The sequence below is a fragment of the Canis aureus genome, chromosome 1, assembly GCF_053574225.1.
Source record: "Canis aureus isolate CA01 chromosome 1, VMU_Caureus_v.1.0, whole genome shotgun sequence".
Classification (NCBI taxonomy): domain Eukaryota; kingdom Metazoa; phylum Chordata; class Mammalia; order Carnivora; family Canidae; genus Canis; species Canis aureus.
Window position 1 is genome coordinate 85,743,504 of NC_135611.1, and position 26,777 is coordinate 85,770,280.

At 38.8% G+C, this 26,777-nt stretch overlaps 1 protein-coding gene across 1 annotated transcript in view; it reads right to left on the bottom strand.

Annotated features, from left to right (window-relative positions):
* The window catches only part of TMC1 (transmembrane channel like 1), a 138,295-nt gene that overhangs the window by 22,135 nt on the left and 89,383 nt on the right, over window positions 1–26,777 (bottom strand). Inside the window, exons 8-13 of the mRNA XM_077856722.1 lie at window positions 21,967–22,109; window positions 18,533–18,677; window positions 17,716–17,910; window positions 15,015–15,194; window positions 14,731–14,892; window positions 7,808–7,936 (exon numbers count right to left, since the gene is read on the bottom strand). Of these exons, the coding sequence (XP_077712848.1) occupies window positions 7,808–7,936; window positions 14,731–14,892; window positions 15,015–15,194; window positions 17,716–17,910; window positions 18,533–18,677; window positions 21,967–22,109 (954 nt within the window). The remainder of the gene's footprint in view (window positions 1–7,807; window positions 7,937–14,730; window positions 14,893–15,014; window positions 15,195–17,715; window positions 17,911–18,532; window positions 18,678–21,966; window positions 22,110–26,777) is intronic.

Here is a 26,777-nt window from a genome sequence, read left to right on the forward strand (position 1 = left end):
CTTTGCCTTGCCATGTCCTAGTTGGATGAGCTGGGCCAGCTGCTTATCTTGTCAGGCCTCAGTTTCCTCACAGATAAAACTGATGAAATGAACTAGGTCAGTCAGTGGTTGTCACACTATGGCCCATGTGCCAAATCTGGACCGCCACCTGTTTTTGTAAACAAAGATTTACTAGCTAATAGCTGCATTCATTTGTTGATTTGTTATTTGTGGCTCTTTGGCACTTAAATAGGAAAGTTTAAAAGTTTGCACAGTGACCAAATGGCCACCTGAAAGCAAAACCTCGGGTTTTCTACTCTTCTCACAGGATTTCTGACACAGATGTGTGGGTTTTAACCTCCATACCAAACAATGCCTAGGTTCCCTGTGGACCTAAGCTGGATGCCCTACCGCTTATCTCTGTTCTGATACTGACTGTCCAGAGTAAGAGCAGACTCTACAGGCTAAGGACTCGGTTCCCCAAGACTGCTCTCCAAACCCCATAGGTCAGGGAGTTTTATGGAGACTTCTTCAGTAAGCATGATCAATTATTAACTCATTCTCTAGCCCCTCTTCCCTCCCCAGAGGATGGAGGAATGGGGCTGAAAGTTTCAAGCTTCTAATAACAGCCTGCTCTTTTTGGTGACCATCCCCCATCCTGATGCTACCCAGGAGTCACCAGGCATTGCCTCATTAGAGTAAGCAATGTTCCTATCACCCAGGAAAACCCAAGGAATGTAGGGGCTCTGTATCAGGAACCAGGGTCAAAGACCAAATATTGGAACAAAATATGATCCTAGCACCTATATTGCTCAGAGAATTAGAAAAAGGTTTAGAAGCGCTGGCCAGGAGCTGGAAATAAGAGACCAAAATATATATTTCTTGTTATATCATAATATCACACCTGCAGAAGTGAAACTGCTTACTACCCAGCCCTTTACAGAGAAAGTCCGGCAACTTCTGAACTAGATCATTTCTAAGATGCTTTTCTAATCTGAGATCTGTAATTGGTTGAAAAATCAGACCCAGTTATTAAAGAATTGCTTCTCTGTAAACACTTTAGAAATGGAACTGAACGCTGTATGAGTTAAACTCAGAAAATCTCACTCTAAACATCAAACGAAAGTAGAAAGGCTGGGGATCCCTGGGTGGCGCAGCGGTTTGGCACCCGCCTTTGGCCCAGGGCGTGATCCTGGAGACCCTGGATCGAATCCCACGTCGGGCTCCCGGTGCATGGAGTCTGCTTCTCCCTCTGCCTGTGTCTCTGCCTCTCTCTCTGTGTGTGTGACTATCATAAATAAATAAAAATTTAAAAAAACAAAAAAAGAAAGTAGAAAGGCAAACACAGACACACACATATACACACACAAATTCAATGCTCCTTCTTTTAGAGTTGGATTTAATAAAAACATGAGATTATATTGCATTTTAAAGTTTTAAAAGCGATGCTTTAATAATACAAGTGTAAATCATTTTGTAATATGTATGCTTAATTGCCTCTAAAACATAAAAAGCTTAAAGGTAAATGAGGCTTGGGGAGAAATAGGTTTTCTTGAAACCTGAGAAATGAAATTATTCAAATGAGATGCATATAACAAAGTCACTAAGGGTCGCTCATCCCTAATAAGCTATTTAGGCCCTAGCCAAAGAAGATCCCATTCGGATTTAGGCTGAGGTCTATAATAACTTTATAATAATCAAGGGATTGAAAATTATCTTATTTTATTTCTGGATCTTGTGGTGGGTGAGAGTCAGTCATCTATCCATAGGGAAGACAGATGTTTGGAATTGGACTGAAGTGCCTAGGAAAACCCATCCTCTCTGTAAGTTTCATCATTTGAGAAAGATCATTAACCTGTGGCTATCATGAAATATCTCAGAGAGAATTCTATCATTACAACGTCCTGTCTGATGTACGAATCTCACTTCTCACATCTAAAATCACTCTGGATCAATGGTTCTTATGCATGGTCCCCAGACCAAAAGCAGCAGCACCACCTGGGAACTAGTTAGGAAAGTAAATTCTCCAGAACCTGCCCCCAGCTTTGGTGGAATCAGAAACACTGTGTTTTCACATGCCTTTGGGGGATTCTGGTACACCCTCAAATTTGAGACCTACTGATCTAGGACAAGTCCTAGCCTCATCTACTAGGATGACCCACCCCTTGTTGCTGCAGACAGACTCCAACCAATGTTCAAGTGGAATTTCAAATCCAGACTGTGCTGTCCCCTTCCTCATGCAGTCAACCCTTCATGAGATACTCAAGATTTCCTACTGATCCTTTAGCATGACATCATCCTGGACTGCTAAATAATGTCTCATTCGCAGCCAGAGAACACCTATTTATTTCTAATTCTCTATCACAATCCCTCCTGTAACTCCATTATTGCAAGTGACCTGTCTAATCTTGGGAGTGCTTTGAGTTACAAATGCCACAGACTGGCTCATGAATCATGATTTGACAGAGTCCTTGAAATTTCTAGGGTTAAGCGTTAACAGTGAAAATTCAACATGACTGAAATCTGGTTGAGAGCTTTGAAGTCGATTAGATAGGAGTGGTGAGTCCTAGCTCCACCACTGACCAGCTATCTGTCTTTAAGCAAATTATTAAACATCGCTTAAGCCTGTAAGGTAGCAAAAAATCTACCTCATAGTGTTGCTGCTATGACTAGATGGAATAATATATGCAAAGTATTTTGTAGAAGTTCTCACATATAATAAATACTACATGAAAGTATACAATATAATATAACATAGAATCTAGTCTTATGGTCTGTTAGTCATAGGGCTCTTGTTTAGGGATAATCTTTCATCAGATCTCAGGGAAATCTCTTCTATTTTCCATTTATATAAATCTTAAAAAGACCACCTTAAAAATATAACTTTAAAATAAGATGGTGAGGTTTTAATTTGTTTCAACATATTCTACTCCATGCTATGTATTCAATTCTATTTCTTCTTAGATATCTGTTACCTATTTTTAAATTTTTTTTTCATGATTTTATTTGTTTGTTTGAGAGAAAGAGACAGAGAGAGAGCATGAGCAGGGAAAGGAGGAGAGAGAGAAAGAGAGAGAGAGAGAGAGACAGGCAAGCTCCCTGATGAACAGGAAGCCCAATGTGGGGCTCCATCTCAGGGTCCCCAGATCATGACCTGAGTCAAAGGCAGATGCTTACCCAACTGAGCCACCCAAGAGCCCCTGCTACTTATTTTATTAATAAATGGCAAAGACAGTAACAACACAATTAAGCTGAAAGTTAAGACATTCTGTGTTGAGCTAGCTACTGCAGGAAACCCAGAGTTTCCAAGAGGTTTTAGGACAGTCATGCTGAATCTGGGTGGTTAAAATCCCTCCTGGGAGCAACGATTCCACTTTCTATGAGTCAGTGAACACTTAAGAAACATTGAGAACTGTCTGCTATGCTTGGAGAAGCCTTAGGAAAGATTAACTTACATTACGTGGTCTAACAGCCTGCTCCTAGCCATCAATTTTCCCACCTTAGTCCATCTTTATAGGTTTATTGTCATAATACTTTAGCCATAAATTTATAATTGCAAAAATATACAGGGTCACTTCTAATATAATTTACTCTGATACAATCTGTATATAATTCAGCATTTTTAACATAATGGCTGTGTCCAGAAAAATACTTCATTGCCCTTGTTTAGTCCCTGGCTACACAAACAGAAGCAGCTCACTTCAATACACAAGCCTTCAATTTTTCAGATGTGAAATAAAGGGATGTATGCTTGATTATGTTAAAATTCCACTGAACGTTAATATTCCATGGATCACTGAATCTGATGCCAGAGTCAGCAAAGTTTAGTTTTTACAGAAGCTGTTGTAATAAAAGTGAATGGATTTCATTTTAAAGGTATGTTCTCTGGGACTGAGTAATTCAACTTAGAGAAATTTCTCATAAGGAAATAATCTGTGGAGGTGTCTGGGTGGCTCAGTCCGCTAAGCATCTGCCTTCAGTTCATGTCATGGTCTCAGGGTCCTGGGATGGAGCACTACATCAGACTCTGCTCAGTAGGGAGTCTGCTTCTCCCTCTCCCTCTGCTGCTCCCCCTGCTTGTGTTCTCTCTCTCAATTCACCTCAGTTTAAATATTCATTCAATGTTATTCACTTGACCAGTTGTTGTAAAGTTTAAAATTGGAATTCTGTTAATTTCATTGTATTGGAATCTTTCTTTTTTTTTTTTTTGTTTTGTTTTGTTTTGTGTTTTTTGGAATCTTTCATATCTACTTTTAAGACTTAGCTACTGTGCAGTAGCAGGTAATTCTATGGGTCAGACATGATCCTTAAAGAGCCATAATATTCAAAAGCTTGCCTTTTATCATTGTGATAAAGGATTACTTGGCATTGATTTTTTTCAAAAAGTTGTTGATTAAACAAACCTTACTTAATTTAAAAAAAAATCAAATAAATAAATAAAATCTTTATTTTAAAAAAGGAAATTATCTGTGCATACCACTGTAACTTATCTGTGAAGATATTCAACCATGTGCATATAAATAAATGTAAGAGCAACATTTATTATAATAATTAAAAATTAGATGTTTTACTGATAGCCAATAAAAATTAAATAATTATAGTTTGTTCGTTTATAGAATATCACACAGTCATTTAAAACTATCATAAATGAAGTCTGTGGCCATAGGGAAATGGTCACAGAGGAAAAAAAGTAGGTAACCAGCTATTAAATATATATACCTTTTAATAAAAAATTTATAAAAATATGTATATTATAAAAATCCATAGTACTTTATTATTTACATATAAATAAACACTAATATTCTATGACTCAAGTAATCCAAATAAGTAACGCTTACTTAATGGTGAGATTGCCTGTGATTTTTATTTCCATGTTTAGCTTACACTAGATTTTCTAGATTTTCTATAATGAACCACTATTATTTTTGGAACTCAAAAAGAATTTTTTGGGGTGTGGAAATGGACACATCTTTCTCTTTGATTCTTGAAAGACATCTCAAAAGTATCTTCTCTGTCTTCTTTACTTCATGACAGGTACTCTATGGATATATTTTCAATTAGGGTATCCAGGAGAATATTAGAGAAACATTCTCATCAGCTTCTTACCCTCTATGACAGCCCCAGCTGAGATTTCTGCATCTCTGCCTGCACTGCCCATACTTTGCACCTGCTGGGCCCCATCTTACATTGGTCCCTCCACTGAGAATCCTTGCTTCCACTGGATCTTTGAAATTCTGTTCCTTTCCCCAAGACTAGCTCAAGTGCCTCTTCCTCTAGCACGTCTTTGAGTCTTTGCATTTCTGATCTGTCTCTGTCTTTCTCTCTATCACTTTCTCCCTCTCATCTTCCCTCCCTCCCTCCACCCCCAAAGTCATGTAGTGTTGGTTCCTCCTACAGCATTTACATTTTCTGCTCTTCATTGATAAGGAGAGAGCTTACAGGATTAAATGGTTGTAAAGAGTGTGAGGAATTAGTGGATTAATATTCCATCTGTACAGGGCAGTGGATTCTCACTCCAGCCAATCACTCCCAGGTGGGGATATGGATTGAATGTTGCCAGCCCTTCCAATATGTCAAGAAAAGCAAGAAATCCATATTTTTTAAAATGTAAAACTTCCAGTTTTAAAATAGGAGCTTATTAAAAAAACCAAAACAAACAAATGAAAACACTTTGCAGACAAAGAAAATACATGCTGAATCTAGGCAGTGAGCCCAAGTTTGCAACATCTCCTTAAGCTTACATCTTTTACATCTCTGAATCCCCTTATCACCTGGCACAGAGGTTTGCTCACACTGATTCACACCTAGTAGGCACTCAACTGTGTCAGCTCTCTAACTGATGGGCCAATGATAATAGGATCAGCATCAAAGATGCACCACCCACCCTTTACTGTTCAAAATTTGTTTTGATGCTGTGTTTCTTTCTGAGGAGCCTTCCAAAAGTCACATGGAAGAAAATTCTCTGTGACCTAAAACAAGAACTTGTCTATTTTCCTGTACTTTGTACTAACCCAAGAGCACTGTCAGCACTCAATAAATAATAAATTACAGTCATTTAATTACAGCTTTTATGCATCCAGGTCATGTTTTATTGACTTCATATTTGAAGCAAAATTCTCTAGCACTTAGGAAGAAAGCAGTAAGGGATAAAAGGCAAGCATAAGCCAGGCAATGGCCTAAGAAAGATATGGCAATTTTTATGTCTGCCTCAGAAGAGCTGAATCAGACAAGGAAAATAGAAATGAAACCAAGCCAACTGCATACCTCATAGCAGGGAATGGGAAGGCACAATAACATCCTGGATCCATAGCATTACCTCACGGGCGCTCACCAAAGAGCATTACCTAACCACTTTTGGCTCATCCCACGGGCACTTTCAGTGAGGATGACAGAGATGACCTAATTAAAGGTACAATCTCAAAGTCAGATAGCCATGCTGAGGATCCAGCCCAGTGTCTTGAAAACATTTCTGAGCATAGGACCTGCCCAGAGACTTAGAGGGCATGGGGATGGGTTTACCACTGAAGCAGACAGTCAGCAGATAATGCCTGCCATGTGACGAGCATAGTTGTCAGCATGGAGGTCAAGGCTTCTGTTTGCATAGCACTTTCATTCCAACAGAGGGAAGGGAGATAGATTTTAAGCACATCTTTAAAAGAAAATGTCAGATAGTTATACACCACATGAAGAAAATAAAGCAGGGCATTGAAGGGAGAGTCTGGTAGGCTACATTAGATGGGAAGGACGGAACAGAGCTCGAAGGAGGTGACATATTTAGCTGAGTCCTTACTGATGAGAAGGCATCAGCCAAGCCGAATTCTAGGAATCTGCACCCCTACACGGAATACCAGCTAGAATAGATGCAAGAATCGTCTTGTGTTTGAGCATAAGAAAGAGTTCCAACGTTTATGGACTTCACAAAGCAAGAACAAAAGCAACAGTGGTAGATGATGAGCTCAGAAAGAAAGAAAGGAAAAAACAAAAACAAAAACAAAAACAACTCCAGATCCTATAAGGCCTTAGAAGGGGATTTGGGATTCATTCTAAGTACTTATAAGCCATTGGAGGATTTTAAGCAAAAGATTACAGTCCACCCTTCAGGTCCTAGTTCCCACGATGACTGTTAGCGATGCAAAAGAAGGACAATGATCACCTGGGAATGGGGGAGACTGAAGAGTGATATGTGTTCTGTTGTCTCACTTGAACTTTGTGGGGTAGGGGAGGGAACAGAGGTTGTGCACAGAGGCTGAACTGGGAATGAAGTCAACGCCAGTGTGGTTCAGAAAAACCTGTGTCCTTGCTGTGGGAAAGGAAGTCAACTTGCTCAAGTTCAGGTCCACCTTTCAGCACCCTGGGCCTTCCTCAAAACTTCCACAGCCCCCTGCTTGTCTCTCCACTGAGCTCTTCTCAGCCTGTGAGCTCTATGAAACAAGCACCCTATTTACTGGATCCATTTATCGCCCAATGCACTGCACAGTTAACTGTGGGAGTCTGTTTAGTAGAATTCAAAAGAATTCATAGAATATGCAGTTGATACCACCCATCTTGCCCGGCTTCTAGAAGTGTCAGCAAGCTTCATGTGGAGGGGGCTGGCTGTGGGTCCCAGCTTGACAGCGTTCATCATATTCATGGACAAGTTGAGGTCCACTGCTTTAATTCACTTTACTAGAATATCATAAACTGTGATGCTCAAGTCTGACACCTGGTCTTCATTTATTAACATCTAACAAGTGGTCCCACCTCCTAATTTTTAGTTCTGGCATAGGATGTACAAATGATAAACCACAAAGGGATAATCTGACAAGAGAAAAATGAGTATTATACTTACATATCCATATTCCAAATCCCAGCACCAGCAATAATTGCAAAACCTCACAAAACATGCCCGGAGAAAGTCCCCAATGAGGATCGTGACATAAGTGGTCAGAACATCAGAAACAGTCAGCCGCACAAATTCCTGTCAAGATATTATCCAGATTAAAGTGAGCATTTCTCCCTTCAAATGACCATAGCATTGAGACCAGGTTTGTTATGCCTCTGCATAGTATTAGCTTAGAAACAGCAAGTAATAGTTAAAAAAATAGTTAGGCACATCTAGCAAGTGAAGAATGTTTCACTCTTATTTTATTAGTCTAAAAGTAATTATCTCTACTTCCAAAAACACTGTATCAAAAGTCTCCTTACCGAGAAGATTTTATAGGCATGACACGAGAAACACAACCAGGAATATATTGACCACACGTAAGTGTAAAGCTTTAATCTGGCAAACAGCAATATTTATAAAGTTAAAAAGATGAACTTTGAGAAACGGCATACGTGACACAGGATTAGTTTTCCTAATACTAAAGATGTTTGTAAATCAGTCCGACAATAGATGGGCAATCCAATAAGGAAAGAGAGTGGTAAATGGCACAAATATGAAATTTTCAGAAGGAAATATACAGTCAATTAAAATGTTGAAAAATAGGAACATACACTAGAAACCATTGAGTTATGTATTTTAAATGGGTGGAATGTGTGGTATGTGAATCATACCTCAGTAAACTTTAAAAAGTCCTAAAATGCTATGCTCTGATAAGAAATGGATTTTTTGGGATCCCTGGGTGGCGCAGCGGTTTGGCGCCTGCCTTTGGCCCAGGGCACGATCCTGGAGACCCGGGATCGAATCCCACATCAGGCTCCCGGTGCATGGAGCCTGCTTCTCCCTCTGCCTGTGTCTCTGCCTCTCTCTCTCTCTCTGTGACTATCATAAATAAAAAAAAAAAAAAAAAAAGAAATGGATTTTTTTAAAATTTACAAAATAGGATATGTGTATGAACTCATTTATTGACAAAAACTCCTATATATATATATAGGCATATATGTATACATATATGCATAGAAAGTTCTGGAAAACTATAAACTGGTTACCTCAGTGGTGTGGACTTAAATTTATGTGCAAAAGGGTATGTTCTGTGGACTAGAGGGACAGTTCACTATTTCCTTGTGGAACCCCTATGACAATAAGTGATAAATATAGGAATAGACACACAATTATAAATGTTCATTATGATCCTCTGATTTTCCTTTTCTTTTCCTTCTCAATAATTTATGTCCTAAGATTACAGACACTGAATATCTAATAATAATTTTTTTTTGCCAGAAATACTAGTGTTCTTCTATAATTTCTGAAGTCTTTTGGTTTCTATTTTGAACTACCTATATAATCCCCCCTCCAAAATAACTAGTAAGAAAAAATTTTCTAATGGGGCAAAGGGCCGTTTGACTAGCAGTCATTAGGTTGATTTCCAGCCTCATACTTAAGAGCAACACTTCCTGAACACCAGATCATTGTCTACCACCTCCATGATTCTTTTTTTCTTTTTTAGTACACCTCCATGATTCTTGATCTTTCCAAGTACTGTATGAAATATAATTTATCTCATATTTCTTTTAACTTTAACATGCCTTATTCTTAAAAGATAACTGCTACTACTATATTCTGTCATAAATAGTAGGTAACTAAAACATAAATATAACCCAAACAAAAATTATTATATTAAAACCTTAAAAATACAAATTTTAAAACTTAATATTAATTTTTGCCAATAGTAATACCTGTGACAAGGGCTTATAAGCTGGCAGTATATTTTGGGAAGTGGTGTCAAAGAAAGGGAGAGGAGGTTGGGAAGAATGAAACAGAAGGAAGGAAAGCTTTTGCCCAAGAGCTTATTAAAATCTGTCAGTGCAGGGGCAAGTGAGTCTTCTTCTTCTGGGACCCACCTGGAAATCGAGAAGCTGATAGAATAAGCCTCAGAATTGTCCATGCTGGTGAGAGAAGAGGGACATATCGATGGTCCTTCATCAGGAACCATTCCCATTAGTCAAGGATGTCCCCAAGTGTATTAACACCCCTACGTGATGACAACAAAGAAACTTTGAAGGTCAGATGGGGAGTATGCATACAGCTCAGCTGAGATGCTGTCAGGTAACAGCTGCATGCAGTGGCTTGCCGTAGAACAGATGGAGTAAAAGGTGGGCCAAGAGAGTGTAAGGTTCCTGCATAATCTGAAAGCTTCTATACAATCAGACTCCTGTCTAGCTCCCCCTATTCCTCTAGTATTGTTCATCCCTCTTTCTCACTCCAGGCCCATTGGATTTCATTCAGATCCTCATCTTCCATACTTCTTCTGGTCACAGGGCTTTTGCATGGGACTTCACTCCACTGAATCATTGTAACTTCACCTCTTGACTCAGTTTATGCCAACGAATACACACCACTGATTTAGGAAAGTCTCCCTCACCTCACTGACAAGGGTGAGCTTCCCTAAAAATTCTCAGATTCCATGCATTTCATTCTTGTAGTACTTTGTTATCATTATAAATTTGCAAATTTTGCATAATTAATTAATGGCTTTGTTCCCCTCCTCTCTTCAAAAACTTGAAGTTTTCACAAAAGTGAGGGAACCAGGCAACTTTGGGCCCACTGTACCTCTAGTATCCAGCATGCCACCTGGCTCTCGACTTGCACTCGATAAATATGGAATAAATGATTGAATGATAGCAAACTCCTGCAGTTATTTCTGGCTATAATTTTTCTCTTTCTATTCTTGTTTTTTTTTCATTCCCCAGGCAATTTGAGTTCAGATTCTAATAACTAGTATCAATTAGAGGTAGGCGATGAGGGATATTTTTTAGCTTCCATCACCATGTCATGAGGACTTTTACAGGTAAGAGAAAATTTCAGAGCCATTTTAAAGTCTTCCACATCTTCCTAAACTTCTTCATCCCACTGGTTGAAATCCTTTTTTTTTTCAAGCAGTGTTCTGTCATATAAAATGCCAAAAGAGGATTCAAGCATTATACCAAAACATAAGATTTATTCACAAATCATAGAAAGAATACAATGCTTTATAGGAAAGAGAATCCCCCAAAAAGTGGCCCAGGCCACCTCAGGGGCACCAATCCAAATCCCTAGCAGGCTAGTCAGGATGAAAGCATAGTCTCCACACAGGTCTCCTGTTGAGCACCACACCCCACACCTCAGAGCTTCCTATTCATGGCAGTTAGTTAAAGTGTCTTGGCAACTTTGATCAGTAAACCTAAGAGTCATTAGCAGAAAAGAACATACAGTCAAGGGGCATCACAAAGGACCACCAGACTCTAGATGTTCCATGGCAGGAATTTGGAGAGTATGTGCTAATGCTCATTATGTTTCTAAAAACAATTCAGCACTATAGACCAGGATGCAAACTCTAATCAGACTATGTAGGTTAAATTTGGACTCCTGCCACTGACTGCCTTTAAAAGCTGAGCAAATTATTTTAGCTTTTTAGGTCGCAGCCCCCTCATCCAGAAAAACAAAAATAGTAATATAACTTATCTCAAAGAGTAATTTAAAAATTCAAGGAAACAGCACAGGGCACATTATAGGCATCCAATAAATGTTAGCCATTGTTGTTCTGTTTAGTTGTTGGCTGCTTTCTCCTTCCCCATAATACACACCTCAATATATAGGTTTATATAGCAATCTCCCAAGGGTGGCTTCCCTGCCTACCTCTCAAATGCCATCAGAGATGGGCTACATCTTGAGGTTCTGTAGAGGGATAAAGGAACTGCCAAATTATCTTATATTCAGACGGAGAGGTTTGAATCTCATATCATCCTTGAAGACACAAAGCAGAGGGCATCCATGGAGGAGTAGAGGAAACTTCTGGAATGTTCTTAGGGAACAATGAATGAGTGTAATTTCTCCAACATTACATGCAAAGCAAATGCCTTTACTGTTTCTCCTAGAGTCACTTTTTTTTTTTTTTAAGGTTTTATTTATTTGAAAGAGATAGCATATATGAGTTGGGGGACGGGCAGAGGGTGAGAGAGAGAATCTCAAGCAGACTCTGCCTGAGCACAGAGCAAGACTCGGAGCTTGATCTGGCGACCCTGAGGTCATGACCTGAGCCGAAATCAAGAGTCGAATGCTTAACTGACTGAGCCACACATGTACCCTTGGAGTCAGTTTTTTTGTTTGTTTAAATGGTTAAATGAAATGTTTCTAGGTGATGGATATAGATATTGATTTCTTAAAGACCAGACTTTCCAGTACTCAGGATACTTCGTCCCCATGGACTCTACAACTCCCTCATCAACATTCTGTTCAAAACCACACCTCTGGGCCAGCTCCTGCAGACTTTCCCACAAGTATTGAATGCTCCTTCAGGGAAAGGAAGGTGAAACAGACAGGGGTGGGGGGCAGTGAGGAAAGATGATGAAGCAAGTAAAAGCACTGAAGATGGGATTTTCTTTAAAGGACAAGACAAACAGCAAAATCCCAAGAAGAATCAAATAAGTGACCTTCCTTTTATTTTAAATCTGTATACACCAGACCAACACAGAAGCTTCTGCGTAATTGGAGACAAGACATAACTATCCTCCTGGATTGCATTGGCATTCTTATCTAATAAATCACTTCCTTTTCCTCAGAAGTAGCAGCCTCAATATTATTCTTTATAGTCTGCTCTATCAAGATTGTTGAAGATTTCTTAGCCCACCTGCCAGTCTGCATTCTAGGATATATAGAAGAGAACATCTCAAACTTTTTTGAATTTTTGAAAAAAAAAACTTTTTTTCCCTAGTTTTTCATTTCTTTCAAGTTAAGCTGAAGACTCAAGGAGCAGCCTAGATGTGATAAGTTGTGGAAAGCACCATGACCAGACATCACTTCAGGGATGCTTGAAACCCAGAAGAACACTATGTACTCTGGTGTATTCATTTCCTGTTGCTGTTATAACAAATTACCACAGGGCATCTGGTGGTTCAGTCAGTTAAGCATCTGCCTTCTGCTCAGGTCATGATCTCAGGGTGCTGGAATGGAGTCCTGCATTAGGCTCCCTGATCAGCAGGGAGTCTACTTCTCCCTCTCTCTTCTGCTCCTTCCCCTGCTCATACTCATGCTCTCTCTGTCTAAAATAAATAAAATCTAAAAAAATCCCGAAAACCAAAACAACTACCACAAACTTCATGGCTTAAGACAACATGAATTTATTTTCTTATACTTTTTGGAGGTCAGAAATCTAAAATTAAGGTGTACGCATCAGGGAGGAATCTGTGTCCCCACCTTTTCGAGCTTATGGAGGTTGCCTGCACTCCTGGGCTCACAGCCCCTTCTTATCCATCTAAAAAGCATATCTCTCCAAACTGATTCCACTGTCACAGCTAGTTTTTCTGACTTTGACTGTTTTGTCCCTACTTGTGATTTCATTATGTCCATCCACATAATTGAGGATAATTTTCCTTGTCCAAAACCCTTCACTTAATCATATCAGCAAAGACCATTTTACCATGTAAGGTAACATAGTCAGAGAGATTCCAAGGATTAGGACATGGACATCTTTGAAGGGCCATTACCCCATCTACTCACACCTTGTATCAGCACACCTCTCTCCTAAGTAAAGGCAGCCTTCATATCATATCGTATCATATCATATCATATCATATCATATCATATCATTTCATTTCATTTCTTTTCATTTCATTTATTATTTCATACATAGTATGTTCTATGAACATGTATGGAATGTGCATGTCTTAAAATTGAGTATTTAATAATATGTAACTGGAAATACAGGAGCTTATCTGACCCCTGATAGCTTAAAAATAAAGTGAAATAAAATCCTTAATCATACCACACATTTTGGACACAGTCACAGTCTTCAATGATGTGTATCTAGCATCACATACATTTTTCTTATTCTTTTTCCACAATTAAAATCACAATTGATTGGCTTAAGTCTGGTGAGCATCTAATTGAGCATAAGGGCATCTAATGATATCTACAATTGTTTAAGTTACATCCATTTTATAAGACTAATACTTTCAATTTCTCCTTTTAGATTACAAAAAATAAGTACACAGCAAAAAATTATTCAAATAATTCCACAGTACCACATTTCTGCTGAAACTGAACTATATTGCCCAATAGGCAGGCAGATGCATGATGACATATTTAAAAGTATCTATTCATCATCAATGAACCAAAGTCCAAAATCAGTTTATGAAATGCACATTAGCAATGTCAGTTCTAATGAGATAAAATTAAAGGTTTTCTAAAGTAAAATTTGTATATGGATGGAAATAGGAGACATGAAATAGCTTATTGCTATTGTTTTTGCTTAATTTGGTTCCCCTTGTTGGGCAGAAAGCCATACGAAACATTGCCTCTTTTCTCTGGTAAAACACCAGTAGTCTTGGACTGGGGCCATTTACATAATCGTCATGAAAACAACTAACTTAAAATAGTATTTCCTTTAACACTTAAGGGACAGGTATTTGACAAAAATTGACATTGTTGAAATTAGTATTAGTGTGTGCTCCCAAGAGAACCTATTTTTTTTTTGAGAACCTATTTTTTTTTAATGAAAACTGGTAATAATAGGTGGAGTTCCATTTAAATATTCACTGGAGCCTGTATCTAAATCTAGGTGCTTTATTATAACACAAATAGAAGGTAAAGCTCTCCTCACACCATTTAAAAATATCCTCTCTTTAAACACAATTGTAAAAAAGGTGTAAAAGTAGTACTTACCTCAATAGATGGAATGAGGACCACATGAGATAATATATATGAAATTCACAACCAGCACCTGGTAAATCTTCAATAAATCTTAGGGGTTTTTTTTATTAAGCAATAAAAAAAAATAGGCCACATGTATGGAAGAAATCATTGATTCTACTCTTTTTGAATCCATTAATTGCCGTACACTTCTGTGATATTACCTGTCCCACCATTGTTTCCCAGCAGGGTCCTCGAGGCACATCTGCAGGATGCACAAAAAAAGGTGGTCCTGTGGTATTTCCAGTAAGTGATGCATTATAGGCCTTGATCATGTTGGCTTCCCAGAGGGTAATATTGGCCTTTACCAGTTTTTCCTCTTCAATCTAGAATGCAAAGTGATGGAAACAAAGATGGAGACATCACAGATTTCAAAGGCATTTCTAGCAACCTGGAGACTGGGAATGTAACACATGGATGCCAAGAACAATCCAGATATAATACTTACCTTGTTGTTAATCTCATCCATCAAGGCAAGAATAAATACATATAAGTTGCCCAAAAGCAGAGCAAAAATGCGTCCCAGTAACCATTTCAGAGCGATGAGGGGATGGTAGTCTTCCAATTCAGCAAATAAATCAAAAAGTGTTGGACAGAACATCCCCAGGAGGGACATGACCATGTTCATCTACAAGGAGATACAAGGTATTAACTAAGTTAATGGTATCTGAAAAATAATTGCTTTCTTCCAGAATTTTGCAAGATTGCAGCTAGGTTTCCTTGATCTTTTGTAAGACTAAAGAAGAGTATCTCACATACTTTTAAAATTTGATTTTAATAAAACAACAAAAGAAAATATTCAACTCCCATTCCCAAGGTGTGCTTGTATATGAACTTCTGTATGTGTCAGTAATAACAATTTATTTCCTAGTATAATAAGGGAGGTAATTTCTATCACTTTCTATTCAAAGAACACATACTATTGTACATAGGAACTGATTCCGACATGGTGATACACTTTGCAACAAGATTTCCAAAGGAAAGGGAAAATTATCTGCTTGAAGAATGAGGTCCAAACTGGAAATACAAATTTGACAATTACCAGCATATGGGCTGGTTCAATCAGTTGGAGTAAATGAGTGCCCCGAGATGGGCTCAGGCCTAATTCTGGGGAATACACCCAATTAAGGGGGAAAAAAAAAACAAGAAACGAAAAACAAAACAATGGGTTTATCAAAGAAAACAGGACATTCAGAGAAACAAAAGTAGACAAAGGATGATTATCAAGGCCAAGGTAGGAAAGTTCCAGGAATGAAGAACTGTTTTATGTCAATGTGTTGAGGGAGAGCGGAGAGAAAAAATACAAAAAGTAGCAAATATGTGTCTTTATCTCCTGACATCTTTATATCTATAATATTAAGCTAAATTAAATCAGGGAAAAGAATCCAGCGCATGTACTATTTGTGTGATGGTGAAAAAGCCTCCTTAAAAAAGATTTTGGGTAACCTTGGCAAGGGCCTTTCCTAAATATCTGGTTCAAACTGTCACCACTAAGCCATTCCTATTGTCATTTCTTGATTCCATGTTTTGAATGATTACAACTACTGGAATGTATTGAGAAAATAATTGTCAATATGGTCTTTCCAATTTTTACTAAGAACATTATATGAACATGACCAAAATGGCCTGAAAATCAGCCGGCATAATATAAAATCAGCATGATACAATTTCAGCCTAATGTAAAAACTTGGCAGATCCTGTGCAATCTTTTATAAGGTAAATTTAAATTTTGTTTCATCAAAAGTATAAAGTTATTCATGAATCCCCATTATTACCTTTTTGGCCTTTAGGACTCAGAGTCTCCTAAAATGGGTATTAAACAGACTCTTACATAAAATGATTCTTCTACCTAATGAAGATCAACTACCTACCCTTTACTATGGCTCCCTCACACAAAAATATGATCGCTATGAACCACGGACCAAAGTGGCAGGATAATTTTGTCTATAATAGCAACTATCGCAACTATAGGAAGAAACTTTGAAAACAAACTTGATAAATGCTTTGAGGTTCTCCTCTGTTTTAAATAAAGGAAATCACTCTACCTAATGACTTTATATAGGTTTCCATAAAATGACTGTGCTGTTATAATCTCTTAAATGTATGGTCTCTCATCTCCAGTATTACCACTTCTGAAATACCTAGAACATTTCCGTTTGGAGCCTTTTGTTGTAAAGAGGTTATATTATAGTTTGCCCAATATACTTCTAGAAAATTCTATGCTTATAAGGATTTTCTTAATCTTTTTGGTCTACGAGGCTCTGCAGAAGTTTCAGTGTGGGAAATCTACCCTTCCCACAGCCTAAATCTATACATACTTTGAAAATGCCTAGTTGAAAATGATGCCACATGTATGCCAGAACATTTTATGAAAGGGAACAGGCCCTAGCAACAACACATAATGATTTCCTTATTAAAAATATCTAAATTTCCTCATTCTAAATATCTGACCTCGTTCCTCTGAGCTGCTAAATGGGCACATATCTTGAAGACAAATCACAATCAGATTTAATTCTGGGCAAAGAGCAGGCCTTCTTCATTTGAATATCCCTTGGTGGGAGAGGAAATAAGGCAAGGGGAGATGAAGGGGGAAAATGTGCAGCAAGGCTGCTAGGGAGAAGCAGAGAGAGTCCCAGAGTTGCTGAAAGTGGAGGAGGCAATCTGAATGTCTCCAGTGAGATACACATAGAAGCCAAGGACTCTATCATTGCTGCTTCAAAGAATTCAGGCATCAACTGGATCTTTCAGTGATAGATGCAGAGTCTCCAGAGAAAGAAACATAGAGTCAGGGAAGGAGTATTGGCCTCGAAATCAAGATCCCGAGGTTTCAACTCACTCTTCTCCATGATTCTGTGACCTGAACACATCAGCTTCTCTCCTAATGCTCATTAACGACAGCTGTAAAACATGCTGGTTGGAATATATGTGTTCTAATACCTCTTCCAACTCTAACTTTCCATAAAGTTAGAGTTCCACAAAATGAAAAACAGATAATAGACAGATCTGGAAATAAGGCTAGAGTAGAGTGGAAAATGTGCGACAGGACAGCGTAGGGAAGGTAGTTTTATTTCATGTTGTGCCATAGAAGCATAACCCACACAATTCCAAAAGTCAGGTTCTAAGCACATAAAAAGCATGCAGAGACGAACTTCATTCTTTTCCCACCACCCAAGGGTGTCAGGGTCTTGCTGTGCAAATTCCTGGGATCGCTTCACAGCCCAAAAGATGAGGTATCCACTCCCGCCAAGTGTTAGAAACACGAAGAAGTTAGCAAGAAACCTCAGGAATCTGATCAAGTGCACGTTCTCTTCTACTTGGGCTGCTCTTTCCTCTATGATAGCTTCCTGTACTCGAGCAAAACAGAAAAAAAAATGTATCTGAGCTACAAAAAAGTATCATCCACTCAGAATATATTTTTGCAAACATCGAATGAGGAATGAAAATGTACACTATATCTGGAACTCCACAAGCCAGGAGGATGTCACCAGCAAGTGAGAACAAGTGAGAGAAGGAAGGAGTATTCTCACAACTTCTGATTGATCTAATACTAGGACAATCTTCTTTCTAAATTCTCTTCTGGTACAGCTTTTTTTTCTTTTTTTTTTTTTTTGAAGCTACAAAATAATACTTAAGAGTCATTTTAAATATTGAGCTAGCTTATTCCTGTAAATAATTAGTAAGCATTGTTCTATTATTTAGACTACCTGAGTCTGATTACTAATGGTCTCCTGTTTCAAGCCAGTGGCATTATTTTTATTACTAAATTTAGAGAAGAAATGGTGCTGTCATGGGTCATCAGATATTTTCCAATCTCAATCAGAACCCTGCCCGGATCCCGGTAGGCAGAAATGATGAGTTCATCTTTCCTTTAATTGTCAGGATATTTCGCTAGCTGAACCATATGGAATGGCTCCCATTTCACTCTTAGAAACCCAAAGGCACAGTTCCTGAAGTTGATATTTTTACCTTAAAGTTCATGGTGATGGAATTGAATTTATTGTCTGCTGTTTCTGGATTGCCAATCAGATAGTCCCAGCTGGTGAATACCTTCCAGCTGAAGTTGAACGTGTTGTCATCACCACCCCCATCGTCACCGATATTTTTGGTCATTCTGTAAAAACATGGAGTTTAAGCCAGCTCCTCCCCCCACACACAAAAAGAAAAGGAAAGGAAGTGGCAAAATATTGCAATTATAGGTAGATTGGAGAAGCAATATCCTGAAAGCATGTATTTTCAAACAGTTTATTCTTAAAGCAAAAGTTTACCTCTAAATTTTGGTTTTGTGTTAATTTTTTTAAGCTGCTCATTTTCCAGGCCTTTCAAGATTAAAAAACCGTGAAGCATTGATGAGTTTAACAATTAAACAGGTCCTATAAAAATACATATTTTGAATATATATATATAAAAAATATAATATGATATAATATAATATATAATATAATAAATATAATAATATAATAAATAAATATAATAATATAATATAATAAATATATATATAAATACATATTTTGTGTATATATATATACACTTTCTTTTTGCTTGGAGTACTTAACAGTTTATTTCAGTGGTTAGAGATCCATATTCCACTAACTACACTTCCTTTCTTTTCTCCTTATCACTATAAATAGCAAAATTAAAATTTCTTATGACACATATTATAAAATGATCCCATAAGATTTTGATTTTTTGAATATTATAGTGATATGGAACCAAAAAAGAAAGAAGCACAATGACATAAAACTGACATTATAGGTTGGCAGGCATCTCTGCGGTGGCCTAAGTCTCCTGCTATTAGCTCTACTCCTTACAGAGGTTTATATATTTTAAAACGGTTAATGGGTTATGAAAAATAACCCAAAATAACTCTCCCTTACATCAGTCTATCCCTTTACCCTTTGAAATGGTGTTTATGTATATCACTATATTTGCCCCTTCTCAACAACTGAGCAAAAGGTCAAGGTGGTTAATATTATTCTCTTTTTACAGATGGGGAAGCTAAGGGTTAACATTATGAAGTGATTTACTGGAAGTTACCCAGCAGTTACCACAGAGTAGGCCAAGGGTTTAGGCTATCTGATTTCACTCTGGTGCCCATGTTAGGACTTCATGAGATATGCTGAATCACATAAAATGCCTTTTTGTGGATTAGAAGGGGTTGAAATCAAAGATTTCAATGGTTGAAACCAGGGGAGAAAATTGGTTATTTGATTGATACACCACCATCCATTTCTGCACTGTCACTGAGCAAAGGGCATGATTTCAAGCAAAAATGGATGCTTGACAGATTTAAGTTTTGAATGGAGCTTCACTGGTCAAATTGTGTAACTGTAGACAGTCTCCCAGATAAGGGAGCATGAGCTGGGCAAACAAATTGGGAACACCCAGCATGTGAGAATCAACATGAAGGAGAGTGGAATGCTAAAAGGAGTAAGGAAAGATCCCGAAGACAAACTGCCCATTCCACATTTTTGTTGAGAGGCAGCCCTGATATCTATTAAATGTTCCATGGACATTGGATTTGTTCCATGGATTATTTCAAGGAGGCTATAGTTTTGAACCACTGTGTCTATGAGAAGCAACCTCAGTATTATTTGCTTTGTTGGGAAGTTGTAGAAAGCAATTGTTGCATTCATGCCTTTGCCTCGACCTCTTGCATTGGACCCCAAGTTTGCATCTCTGTTAACAAGCCGAGGTTATTCGGTCATTTTGTGGATGCATGAGAAGGTTTTTAATAAATCGAATAAGTGCCTCCATAAATCCTCAGCCAACAGGGTCACTGGAATGTAGCCTCTGCTAAAATGAAAGTCAGGAAGAGGAGGGGGGTTGAAAGGAAGGTAGAAAGCAACTCTCTAGAAGCTCACAGAATAACCCCACTATACAAGAGCAAAAAAATTATAGTAAGGGCTATACTAAATAGTATGTATTACATCCTTGAGAAATAATAAACTGCAGCAAATATTTGGCTGCAAAAGATAACATGTAATATGTGGATTATATATCTTTATGAAAATATATATATTAATTCTATATTGGCCACAACCACTGTTTCGTACTTAGTTACAGACTGTTTCATCAACTGAGCATCACGAGGGCAAGGATTTTATTTTGTTCATTGTTAAATGCTCAGACACTAAATAGTACCCCAGTTAGCCCACAGTAATTGCTCAATAAATAAGTATTAAATAAATAAATAAGTATGTGAACTATGATTCTGGAAATCGTAGTGCTTGACTGATGGACTGAGATAGAAACAACCCTCAGAAGACCTCTGCAACATAACTGGCAGCCTTGATTTTAGTTTTGCCAAATCAGAATGGTTTAAAGACCAGAAATAGCATAGATTTTGGAATGTGGTCGTACTTTTACTAGGTAGACAAGATACCTCATATTTAGGATCTCTGGCTACATTTGGACAGGTAGATGATTATTGTGGATGTGGGTCTATGTCAAGGCTTTTTTCAAGTCCTGAAAGGTGAAAAGTAAGTACGACAGTATTCTCTGGTAGAACCACTACGTTTGGCAGAGACAAGGCACAAACTGTGTCACAGATTGTTCCAAAGAGCTCCTGTTCGGGGTGACCTGGACTCTTAATCCTTTCCTATGATGGAGCAAAGGGCAAGCTAACCTTGTTCATGGTCAAATAAAAAGATCAGGACATTGATAGATGTCTCTTAAGATTTCAACACTAGCTCAGAGAATTGGCTAATGGATGACAGAGATTTCTCATGGCCCCAGATGCAGGTTTCTGTCATCTTTAAACAGGGTGTCACACGTACACTTCAGGCAGGGAAGGCAGGGAAATCTACTGCAGCTTCATTAGTTCCCCAATGAAATTCTCCATGCTCTAGTAAATTTCTCCCAGACAGACCATAATTCTGCAGTTGATCATGGTGGTTTCATCGGTGGCCATTCATATTTGCTGTCTTACACAGCTGATTTTTTTTTTTTTTGGTTGAGTGATTATTCTGATTCTCTCTCTCTCTTTTTTTTTTTAATGGACAGAGAACAACAGACTCTGCCTATTGAGCTGATTCTACAACTTGCAAGCTTCTCTGCACACAAAGAGAGGGGCTAGCAGCTTGTTTCCCTGTCTTGTTTGCAACACTGATTCATACCTTGAAGTTCAAAAGGTGAATCTTCAAAATCTGCTTACACACGGGGTAGGTGTGCAACCCTGTGAGATGATCCAAAGGCCTGAGCTTGTGTTCAACCCTTTTGTTTGGGGAATGTCATTGTCTAACATTAGTGTCAGTATTAAAACTACTTTATCTCTTACAGACTCAGTACCCCCTAGATATAAAACAGAATAAAACAGAATAAAAATGATTGTCCAGTAAATGAATGCTTCCATTCAATTCCAGAAATCATTGCTTGGTTCCCAAGAGACCAATGAGACTTACGCTTTAAGGACCACCAGAAAGCTGTATCCAATGCACATGATCCCCACCAGAAAATAGGAGAGTGGCAGCCTGAAATTCATCCATCCAATTGTTCGTTTATTGTCGTAATAGCCATAAAAGAGGACGGAATATTGCGCCAAGCCCTAAAATCCCACAACAAAACCACTTAGCAGATGCTAGGAAGAGTAACTCAAAAGATTGACTTTCAAGAGAAACAACAAAATGGCATTCATTTTCACACTTCAATGTTGAGTCCTATCATTTTTGCTTCGTAGAGCAAATGTTTCAGCTGCCACTTTAATTGGGCAACCTCTCGGTTTATCCAAAACTCGGGGACTTCTGAACTGGCCAAATTTTCAACCAAATACAGGCTTGCTCCACTGTGGAGACATTACCGTGAAGTGCCCATTGATGGAAACATCAAAACATACTTCATGGTGTCAGTAGATTTATAATTTTAAAAGCTTGCTTAACATTTGGGGAAGGGCTGAAATGTGCTTCCTCAAAATATTATGGCAGTTTTCAACTTCCCATCCCCCGAGCCACAGTCAGATTACTTCCCCTGGAACAATAGAGGCCTGTCTCAGCTCACAGAGCGCAAAGGTGAAAAGCAGGTGAGATATTATGGGAACCAATCTGCACAACCTTGGACATGTCAAGACTATTAGAGCATCCTCCCACAGCAAGCATGTTTATGCATGTGATTACATGCTCTTTCCTTAAAATTATATGCCAGATAATTAGAATCACCAACTCCCCAAAGGCACCTGAGTAACCCTCTTTACACTCAGAACATTGGCATATTCTGATGATCTTTCTTTTATCATGGTCTTCATCTCTCTCTCCTCAAATTCACTGTTTTTCATGTTCAGTTTTGAAGTATGTTTCTGTATTACTACATATCCACTTCCCCAGCTTCCCTCTGATTTTGTCTTTCTGGCAATAACTTGAAATTACTATGTTTTATGAAATGAGACAGTAATAACTTGCCAATGTGAGGCCTCCTCTGGAGATCAAGTGAGTCACCCTTGAATCTTAGAAAGTCCAGTTGGCTACTTTTAGCATCATTTATACACAGCCGGAGACTTTAAGGCCCACAGCTAAAGAAAGCAGAAGAAGTGGGGAGGCAGGGTGGAAGAAGAAGAGGAAAAAAAATCCCCTGGATACTAATTCCCAGAGGAAAACTTAAGGTAAGCAATTTAGAAAATTGCCTTAAACAGAGATCATGCCTAGCTCAAAACAGAGGCCAGTAAAGATCTGGAGTAATTATTGCTTTTGAAATTTGCAGCAAGTTTATGTTTTAATACTGTGTAAGAATTAGCAGGGAAAAAAGTATCCAGAAAAATCTCAGAAGAGCTCATGAGCTTTGAATAGGGTCTGGATGGAATGAGAGGGATGTAGGCCAAAACTGAAGGGCTTCCCTGCACTGCACCTGGCTTTGCATATTTTCAGCTCAAGAAGAAAGCAATCCTACCCAAATATGGGGCTAAAGAACTAGTAGAAACCTCAGACTGGGGAAAGAAAGCATGTGGACCGATCTCATGCCCCAAATAAGAAACCACATAGAGGGGCATCTGGGTGGCTCAGTGGCTGAGTGTCTGCCTTTGGCTCAGGTCATGATCCTGGGGTCCTGGGATCGAGACCCATGTCAGGATCCCCGTAGGGAGCCTGCTTCTCCAGAGCTCTGCCTGTGTCTCTGCCTCTCTCTGTGTGTCTCTCATGAATAAATAAACAAAATCTTTAAAAAGAAGAAAGAAAGCACATAGAGAGGGATTGGTCACCTGCCCAAAACACAGAAATCATCCCAGGAGAGTGATAATTGGTACGATCTCCTGCACCCAGTTCAATGACTTCTTGTTTCACATTTATCAGTTAAGGGCTTTGCTTTCTCTCGGCCATTTTAAGTCCAATCTCCTCTACTCTGTCCTGAGATTTCCGACTGGCCTTCCCATCTCAGAGCAACAACAACAGAGCGTAGTTAAGTACAAGCATTTTCCTCTTGTCTGGTTTAAAGATATCCTAAAGTGTTCATTTTTTCTCCCTAAGTACAACACATATCATTTTCTGAACACCTCCATTTTTCCCTGCAAACAATGCTCACCTCATTTCCATGCCTCTATCCCAATGCTTTGTGACAATGGTTGTAGCAACATCAATCAATAAATTTTGTTGAGCATCTAGCATTTGCTAAACATGTTCCCTCATTTCAGAATCCTTACACAGATCCTGTGAAATTGCTCCTGTTAGGAGCAATGAGTTTTCTTCCACTCTTGGTATTGTCTTCCATGAAGAGTAGATTCATAAATGTAACACCCCAGCTTCTCCCCACTTCCTTATGCTGTCCCCAGGGAGAAAAAACTAATCCTATAATAGAGCATGGAGAAAAAAATGGGGATGGTGCAAGCTACCTCTCTTCCCCATCCTGAGACAGCACACATTGTGCCCTACCCCTGGAGGAGGGAACGCTGTCCTGGTCTTGGGCTGCTGTGTAGAAAGTTCTGGCTGTGAAGCTCACTTGCCCATAGAAAGGTGCCACATTCTTTAATATTGGCTTTAACAATAATAAATAATGGTTATTATTTATAACAATAAATAATAAAGGTGATATGTTGACCTCCATCTGCCTAATGCTTTGTCTTGTTTCTGGTTAGCTCACAACCTGGTTGAACAAAGTAGGAGGTGTATCTACCATGACTCCCCCATTGAGCAAAGACTCAATGGCCCTATTCCTACTTTGCAGATGAAGAAACCAATCTTTAAAGAGGTTAAGTAACTTGTGTACACTCACATAGCTAGCAAGTGACAGTCTGAACTTGAACTGAGTCTGTCTGATTCAAATCCATATACTTCTTAACTGCTGTGCTCTACTACTTCTCCTGAAGCTTTGCCTTCCACCCTTTGTATCATGCTAATGCCATACCCTCCCAGTAAAACAAAGAAACAAGAAACCCTACCAATCCAGCGGGGCCTTCTCTGACATACTCCCCTGGATTGAACCATGGTGATGCCAGGGCCTCTTGAGAAGGACCTGAACACCCCTTCTGAAGACTTCAAAGGGCCTCATCTCCATGTACTTCAACATTACAACTTGACATCATTTTCTAGTTCATAATGGCGGTACTGGGATTAAAAGACAACTCCAAAACAACATGAAAGGAGAACGCAGATGGATAAAAAGCGTCTGGTGAGCTTGTTAGGTTAGCACAATAGCTACAGTGCCAGCTGGCTTATGTGGTGTGTGTACATTCAATGGCTGGCACTTCATAAATATTAGACGGCAACCCAAAGGGGTAAGGTTCAGTTTTGTTTTGTTTTGTTTTTCTTTGTTTTGTTTTTGAATCCTGATTATTTCACAAAGATTTCTTTAGTTTGCCTATTCCTACATGTACAGTTAAGCATGTAAATGAAAGAGGCCCTACTGAAGAACTCAATTTTAAAAAGCTTTATCCAATCCATCATAGCAGCGTATTGAAGGGTGACTTTAAACAGTCACTCCCCCTTTTACCCCAGGGGGCCCCCACATTCCACGCATCTTTGCCTCTCCCTTAAAACTCCAACAGTAGACATCTGGAAGTGACTGCAATAGCAATGATTCCCAGCCTAGCCAAAGTTCTATTCAGTTTCTATGTCAGCGTCCATGGCTTTCCCTGTGGGAGCACTCTCCCACCCCAAAATCTGTGACAGAGAAGCCACAGTCAGAGCCAAGTTTCAAATGAGCATGAAACATTCCCATTCAGCTCTGAGTTCCATCCTTGCGCATCGTCTATTAAGATTCTAATTTCTGTTTGAGTGCTGTAGCTCATCTAGCTCATAGTCATCGACACATTTCCCCAAGAAAGAGAATGTTTTGATGATGTCGCTAGAAATCAACTCATATATTTGTTTATCTCACTAACTTTTATTGAGAATTTACTATTTGCCAAGCACTACGCATAGATGGAGTAAGATACTGGATGGCAGAGGGCCCTTAAAAGGTTCTTATGAAAAATATCATCTTCGTAAGTATTTGTCACCTGAAATTATATTAGACCTCCATCCCTTTGGTGTTTATCATAACTACAAATAAATAGTTACTGCAAAACACAACATTCCATCCCCGGGATGGTAAATGAGTTTCAGCGTCCTTAACAACACTTTTCAGTTTGTAGTAACCACCAAAGTACTATTTCGTACAAAAAAAAAAAAAAATCTTGAAGTCAAAACTGGTGGAAAGGAAGACATAATTTCTGACTATGCCTACTGAGCATATGTAAGGGATAGTGGTGCCACAGCATGGGGTATGTTCCTACCTTTCTCTTTACGGTTACCAGTCATTTATACTTTAGTGTTAAAGTTGCAAGTATGAGTGAAAGATAGAACATGGCATCACCTAATATCTGATAAAGTGGACAGAATCAAGGAGTGAGAAGGCTAATAACACCCATTGCAAACCTCAACTGACTTCAAAGGACACCAGCCAGGCTGGTACCTCGGTGTACCTGCCGAGATCCTGCTCTGGCCACCTTCTTTCTCTCTGCCCAGACTCATTAAGCTTCAGCCTCATGCTTTTCACTCACCTCTGAGTTTCCTTTCCTTTTGCTACAACCCAGATCTGGAGATGTAAAACTGACGCTCTACCCTCTTAGCTAGGGAGCATGGAGATTACAAAGAGGAAGCTGGGCTGAGCTTTAGCAGAACTTCTAGTTTCCAATAGATGGAATTAACTACCTGTCTCCAGGATGGAAGTCCATGAGCTCTGGCCCTCAAGAAGCTGTGAGAGGACAGTTGCTTTTCATGCCTATCCATAGATCAGCACCCTTGTTCTTCTGCCT